This window comes from Primulina huaijiensis, chromosome 5 (assembly GCF_012295235.1).
Source record: "Primulina huaijiensis isolate GDHJ02 chromosome 5, ASM1229523v2, whole genome shotgun sequence".
NCBI lineage: Eukaryota > Viridiplantae > Streptophyta > Magnoliopsida > Lamiales > Gesneriaceae > Primulina > Primulina huaijiensis.
The window spans coordinates 16649884-16657468 of NC_133310.1; the positions used below are offsets into that span (position 1 = coordinate 16649884).

A 7585-nucleotide genomic window follows, 5' to 3' on the forward strand; every position below is an offset into this window, starting at 1 on the left:
ATATGTAAACAAGGGCCAGAGCGTGTGTAAAACACAGGTATTGTGTTCACATGCATCCTAATTTTCTAAAAACTAAAAACCTAAAAATTAACTAAAATCTATTGATAACATACACAAAACTATTAGCTAAATTAAATAAAATAAAAAAAATATTTGAAATCATATTTATTTCATATAAATACTTATGTATTATACAAAAGATAATATTATCTTAATCTTTTTTTCTATTCACTACCTCGAATTTATATATTATTCACTAAATTCGTCTTAAATATATAAATTTTTATTTTTTACATAAAAATTAAAAATACATACGCTTGACTTATACATGGAAGGGAAAAAAAATGTTATTTATTTATAAAAAAAAGGTTAATAATTGGGTCTCCCTCTCTGCATCCTGCATGTATATGTATGTTCTCCTCCTTTAGACCATGAAGAAACACAGATAGTACCAACACACTCACACGCCATTTTCCCCTACAAAATACTACTTTTTTCCATCTTCAATTATTTCCCTGTTTGTTTGCTTGCTTGCTTGCTTTGGGAATCAAAAACTGTTATTTATTCTCACTCACCGCTCCACTACCTTTGATCACTCACACCAATTGTCCCTCCTCTCCTGCAGAGTTGTTTCTTCTCTCAAAAATAATAATAATACTTGCTGCATTTCTCTCTCTTTGCCTTGATTTTCTCATTCCTAGCTTCATTTATTCTGTTGGGTACATTGTGAGGCTTTCGTTTCTTCTAAACTTGTCAAATCCCATTTAATTTAAGGTTCTTACAGCTGTGTTGTTTGATCTGTCCGTTTCATGAAAAGGGTCTTTGTTTCCGAGTAATGTGATTTTGAGGAGATCTTACTCTTTCTGTTAATGCCCATTTGCTCAGAACTGGTTTAAATAGTTTGATTTCTCTTTGTATTATGGACTCTCGCTGATTTTTCATATTTGGGATTTTCTTGTTGTGTCATCCTTCTTGGATTTGTGCTCGAGGGTTGAATTCAGCCTTTTAATAAATGGGGTCTCGCTAATTATTTTTGGACTTCACTCTTGTCCCTTCTCAGTTTGCACAATTTGAGACTGTTTGTTGCTGTAAGAAATAATTGTTTCTACCATGTAACTGATCTCAAGTGTTCAATATTCCCTTTTTTCTTCTCATTCTTTGAGAACTTTGCGGAGAGTAGTTGATGAGTAGAAAGCTGCTCCTTTAATGTAAAAAAAGGCTTTGAATCGATGGATCTGAGCCTTTTTGAAGTCAACCGTTAGTTTAAGTTTCTAAAATAATGCAAAAAATCTTTTCATTTCGTTAATCTGAATTCTTGATCATCTTTTAGTTCTTTTCTTTGGTGATGTAAGTTGGCCAAGATCCTTTCTCCGAAGGCTAATTCATTGCTAACCCAATTGTTTTGTTCTTTCTAGTTTCCAAACTCATTAAAAAAAATGTAAACTTTCTGATTTTTACACAGTACTGAATTTGGACATCTTGAAATGTCCAAAGCATCCTTAATTACTTTACAGTAATTTTTTGAATGATCAAATAGGTATTGTATTTATACCAACACATCTTTGTATTCTTGGGTGATATTAACCTCTCGAGTCCCTTCAAATTTGTGTTTTAGTGTCACTTTTAGTTACTCCTTTTTGTCATAAAAAAGAGAAAAGAATTGCTCTTGTAAGAGTGAATTTGGAATCATCATGGAGGAAACGTTTGTTCCTTTACGAGGGATAAAAAATGATCTGAAAGGAAGGCTTCTCTGCTATAAACAAGATTGGAGTGGTGGATTACGTGCCGGTATCAGGTACCTGTACTTTACTATATCTCTAATATAAATCCATCTCAATGACGCTAGTTATTATCTTTAGAGATGTATAGATGTATAAGTAGTTCATTATATGCTCTGTAATTTTCTTGGAGAAATGATTCTTTGAGGTTTTCTGATTTGAATATTTCTTTTATCCTTGCTATCAATTTGGCGATAAGATATTGCTGTGGTTAACTTAAGTAATATCTACTAAAGTGAAGAATGAAGCCCGTGGTCATCCTTTTAAGTGAAAGAAATGAAATTTGATACGTACTTTTTCTAAAAGTTCAAGTTTGGTCCCACGGAGATCTGATATTTTCTTGTCTAGGCTTCCCTATATGGAATTCCTAGGTTCCCTATATGGAATTCCTAGGTCCATCAGTGACTGAATTCTTCTTTGTACTACTTGAATGGATGCATGTAAGTTACTAACATATTATGGTTTTGAAGGATTTTGGCTCCAACAACATATATATTCTTTGCATCAGCAATTCCAGTTATATCTTTTGGGGAGCAACTAGAAAGAAACACCGGTAGGCTTGATTTTTACTTCACATCATTGCTTTGCCATTATCTCGTATAAGGTAGTTGTGATCCTAGATGACACCCAATTTTGCAGATGGAACCTTGACTGCAGTGCAAACACTTGCATCAACATCACTTTGTGGTGTGATTCACTCAATTTTTGGAGGACAACCACTGCTTATACTGGGCGTAGCTGAGCCAACAGTTTTAATGTACACTTTCATGTTCAATTTTGCCAAAGATCGCAAAGATTTGGGGCCAAAGCTTTTTTTAGCTTGGACAGGATGGTATTAAATTTAAACTCTTCGAATCTCAGGTATTTGTCTTTGATTATGATGCTCAACCTTCTCGTGTTTAGGGTCTGCGTTTGGACAGCACTTTTGCTTTTCTTGCTGGCAATCTTGGGGGCATGCTCACTGATCAATCGATTTACTCGAGTGGCTGGTGAATTATTTGGCCTTTTAATTGCAATGCTTTTCATGCAGCAGGCTATTCGCGTGAGTATCAGTGAAAGTTTCTCATCTTCCTTTTCTTTATTTTTACGTTTTGTTTTTTCGCGAAGCCCATTAGTTGATTGGTTGAACATATTCACATTATTCTGAAAATAAACGAACTGTTGCACCAGGGATTCTACAAGAAAATTTCTAAATTTTCTTTTGATATCTTTTGATATGTCGTGTACCTTTGATTTGACCAAATAGATCAGAAAGCAATAGTTGGTGGTCAGTTCATTTAAAAGTGTTGCTTTGTGCAGCTTGAAATCTTGGTCTTTTTGTGACAATTTACTGATTTTCTCTCTTAGGCTGAGTTTGGATTAATGGATTTGATGTATATATTTAATATCCGGAATTAAAAAGTTGTTAAATGATCTTGCCAACACATTTGTAGGCCCTATATCACAGTATTCATAATTTCTTTTGAAAATAATCATTCCGAATCTATTCACTGAAAATCACTTATCAAAACCAAATCCATTGATCCTATCTGCAGTTTGTCTTAACTTGTGGAAAGTTCTTAGCAGCCTTCTTGAATTTTTCTTTTAGGGAGCTGTGGAAGAATTTGGCATTCCTCAAAGGGAAAATGCAAATGAAACTGCATTGTCACCATCCTGGCGCTTCGGAAATGGAATGTTTGCACTGGTACTGTCCTTTGGCCTTCTTCTTACTGCGCTGAGGAGTCGTAAAGCTAGGTCCTGGCGGTATGGAGCAGGTTTGTTTAGACACTTTAAATGCAATTACCATAGGAAAAATCAATATTGTCAATAAAAAATATTCAAGTTTTGTTTTCTTTTTACGTGCCCATATCATAGATAAGCATGCTATTTCGTTATTTATCTTCATATATTCCTAGTTGCTAACTAGTTCAGATATTATGAAGGATCGCTGCGAGGATTTATTGCAGACTATGGTGTCCCCCTGATGGTGCTTGTATGGACAGCTGTATCGTATATACCAGTTAATGATGTTCCAAGAGGAATACCACGTCGCCTTGTTAGCCCAAATCCATGGTCTGCAGGTGCCTACTCAAATTGGACAGTCATAAAGGTGCTTCGGATTAGATTTCCCATATTTTGAAAGATTAGTTTTTGCACTTTGTTTGGTTTCTAATTTGAAGCATTAAAAATATTTTTGGATTGTTAACAGGATATGATGAATGTTCCTATACTTTATATTATCGGAGCATTTATTCCAGCCACAATGATTGCTGTACTTTACTACTTTGATCATAGTGTGGCATCTCAGCTTTCCCAACAAAAGGAGTTCAATTTAAAGAAGCCTTCGTCTTATCACTATGATCTTCTTCTATTGGGATTTTTGGTGAGTAATTTCCTCACTCTCATTGATTAAACACAGCGTTGATGGCAAACTTGCATACTGAACTTGAGTGCACCTCATATTATAGCTTTTTATTTTCAATATTCTTGGTCAGGTCATATTGTGTGGTCTTATTGGCATTCCTCCTTCCAATGGCGTTATTCCACAATCCCCAATGCATACCAAAAGTTTGGCCACTTTGAAGCATCAGGTAATATATTAAAATGTTGTGATATTGAGTAGGGTATGGAAGTGAAAAACGAAAAACGTGATCTGGGGTACAGATGAAACTTTTATATTTAGAAACGATAGAGGATTCTTTGTGATATTGTGAAAATTTTGGGAGATTGAACAGCATCTCATCTAACCATTGTGTTTTGGCCATAAAGGTTATGGTGCTAGTAGTGTTGATTACACTTCAATATGAAATAATAGAACTCGTCTCAATTTCTTACTGAACCAGCTTTTGCGGAACAAGCTGTCTTCAACAGCTAGAGAAAGCATTCGGAAAAATTCAAATTTGTCTCAGCTGTATCAGAGCATGAAAGAAGCTTACAATGAAATGCAAACACCTCTTGTTTTTCAAACTCCACCTGCTCTGGTATGTTTTGAATCAATACTCATGTTATTAGCCTTTGGAGTGGATAAAACCATCTGCATATATGTAAACCTTAGCATGTTTCTCGAATTCAACTCTTTAAGCAGGGACTGAGAGAGTTGAAAGATTCAACAATCCAACAAGCCTCTACAAGTGGTTACATAGATGCCCCAGTGGATCAGTCGGTTTTCGACGTGGACAAGGATATTGATGATCTTTTACCTGTGGAAGTTAAAGAACAACGCCTAAGCAATCTACTTCAATCATTGTTATCCGGAAGTTGTGTTGCTGCGATGCCCCTTCTAAAAAGGATTCCAACTTCAGTCCTTTGGGGTTATTTCGCCTTCATGGCTATCGAAAGTTTGCCTGGAAACCAATTCTGGGAGAGAATATTGCTGCTTTTTACTGCTCCTAGTCGACGATACAAGTAAATTTTTACTGTATAATTCTTCTGTATTGTTAATTTGTATGTACCTTTCCATTGCCAGAGTAATCAAGCATTTTCTGCATATTCTTGCAACATGGCAGGGTGTTGGAAGAGTATCATGCAACCTTCGTGGAGACAGTACCGTTTAAAACAATAGCCATTTTCACCTTGTTCCAGACGGTGTACTTGCTTCTCTGCTTTGGACTAACCTGGATCCCAATTGCTGGTGTCCTTTTCCCCTTGTTGATTATGCTTCTTGTTCCCGTAAGGCAGTATGTACTTCCTAAATTTTTCAAAGGAGCTCATTTAACAGACTTAGATGCTGCAGAGTATGAAGAAGCCCCTGCCATAACTTATAACTTATCCTTTGAAGTAAGCTTTTATGCATATTTCTATACCACATGTATTACGTATATGGGGGCGAATCGAAGATGCATACGAGACTGGACCGGCAGCTTGGTGGGGAAATTTAAATTTTTTAAAAACTACAAAATTTTGAGAGACAATCCCTTCCTATCATCCTACACTCCTGCTATATCTGCCCCCGTATATGTTGATGGATTATATGTTTATGCATTTAACTTTATGCTACGAATGTACAGGATCAAGGGACACATGGACGATCCCCAACTATTGATAGTGCTGAGGTATTAGATGAAATTGTCACACGAAGTCGTGGTGAGATACGACATGCTCATAGCCCGAAAATAACCAGTTCCACCCTATCATCCCGCGAGGAGATGAGATCTGTCTACAGCCCACGTTTATCTCAGATGGCTTCACCTCGGCTGGCTGAAATAAGAACCGAAAGAAGCCCAAGATCAAGAGGTAAAGGACTCGAAATAAAGCAGACTCCGAGTCCACGTCCATCCCCGCTTGGTAAAAGCAGTCACGGTTCATCTCCATCTACGACATGATAAATTCCCTTGATATATCATAATACCAGAAATGGTTCTCGAGAGGTCTTGTGTAGAGTTCTCTATTTTTGTTATATATTTTATTGGATCTAACTTTTCAAAACTGTTTATTTTTGTATTTCAGTGTCAATATCTATTGAAACTTTTGATCATTATATGCTTATTATTGAAAGTGTTCATTAAATTTAGCACATCATTCTGTCTTGAGCTCTTGTTATTGCACATCATCCAGTTGGTTAATTTTCACTTTAAAATATTGTTCGTTTATTTTTATTATCTAAAAATCATGTTATAAAACTAGTACCGACGAATTTTATAATTCGAAGTTAATTTAGTAAAAAACGTAGTGTAGTAAATAACATTTTAGCTATTATAAATTTAAATCTTACATGCACACACAATTTTATATTTAATCAAAACTACATTATTTAATTTAATTATTTATCACCTAAATCCTAATAGTGTTTTTATATATAAATAAACTTAAATATTACATGCACACACAATTTTATATTTAATCAAAACTTTAATTTAATTATTTAGTACCTAAATCCTAATAGTGTTATATATGTGGGTTTCGTCGATGCTACCTAAGGAGCACTGCCCTCATCCATTAATTTTTTGCCACGTTTCAATTCAAAATTTTTTTTATTTCACAAACTTGCTCAACCATGGTTGAGTGATTTCAAATTTTGCCTATTCTCTCTCTCAACCATGGTTTGTCATTTCGAAATTTTGAAATCCTCTATTCCCGTCTTCTCTCTCAGAGTCCACTGTTCCTCTTTCTCTAAACAAATCTTCCACCGTACCCGAAGACAGGTCCATGAGCGAGTACTGGATTTATAGCACGGCAACGAGCTCCTCTCATTGAATCAGGGAAGATGAGGTTTTTCCTTGCCACTGTACATTTGTTTTTATATAATGGATATATATGTGTTTGTTTCTTGTAATATGGGATTTGGTGCTTCTTATTTCTGTGAAATTCAAGAGAATGGAAAATGATTGTTATTTTGTTTTGCCTAAGATTTTATTTTTTGACTCGAAAATTTTCATTTATCTGAAATTCTAAATGTGTTTTCAATGTCCATTTATTGAAACGTAATGATTCAATTTAATTATTTTACACCAAAATTTCAATTTAAATGTTAAAATTATGCAGTAATTCATTAATGTATTTTGTATATAATCACAGCTAAGAAACTATCGATTGAGAAGGCCACTAAAATTAGAACCTCAGACTTAGTTTTCCCATAATGGCTCCTCGGAGAGCAAAAATTCTGTAGATAAATTTAATTAATAGTACTCTATCACATTTTTACATGAACATACTTGAATGTGACGGATATCAATTTGCTGGTAAAATTTAATTTCATTACAGTAGATCAAGTTGATTTGCCTTGTGTTATAGTAAATACTTAAATTCATCTTGTTTTTTTTTTTTTTAAATTGATCCAGTTGGTTTCTTGCTTGAAAATGGAAGATGAAAATCAACTGTCATTTGAAGAG

At 34.7% G+C, this 7585-nt stretch overlaps 1 protein-coding gene across 2 annotated transcripts; it reads left to right on the plus strand.

Annotated features, from left to right (window-relative positions):
- Positions 1–438: 438 nt before the first annotated feature.
- On the plus strand, positions 439–6234 carry LOC140976698 (boron transporter 1-like). Of its 2 annotated transcripts, none has more exons than XM_073440958.1 (12): positions 439–1795; positions 2249–2331; positions 2418–2610; positions 2682–2820; positions 3367–3532; positions 3701–3867; positions 3967–4140; positions 4253–4348; positions 4601–4738; positions 4840–5162; positions 5264–5534; positions 5765–6234. In XM_073440958.1, the coding sequence occupies exons 1-12, from the start codon at positions 1692–1694 to the stop codon at positions 6077–6079; spliced, it is 2169 nt and encodes a 722-aa protein (XP_073297059.1). In that variant the 5' UTR covers positions 439–1691; the 3' UTR covers positions 6080–6234. The 2 variants fall into 2 exon arrangements, with proteins under 2 accessions (XP_073297059.1, XP_073297060.1); XM_073440959.1 differs by having other exon boundaries at positions 4843–5162.
- The last annotated feature ends 1351 nt before the right edge of the window (positions 6235–7585 follow it).

What these genes read in the sequence shown, in the direction of transcription:
- LOC140976698 (XM_073440958.1), top strand. Translation starts at nt 1,692, where the DNA reads ATGGAGGAAACGTTTGTTCCTTTACGAGGGATAAAAAATGATCTGAAA. An exon ending in GCAACTAGAAAGAAACACCG is followed by an intron (nt 2,332 to 2,417) that starts GTAGGCTTGATT and finishes CCAATTTTGCAG; the next exon opens with ATGGAACCTTGACTGCAGTG. An exon ending in TTCAAACTCCACCTGCTCTG is followed by an intron (nt 4,739 to 4,839) that starts GTATGTTTTGAA and finishes CAACTCTTTAAG; the next exon opens with CAGGGACTGAGAGAGTTGAA.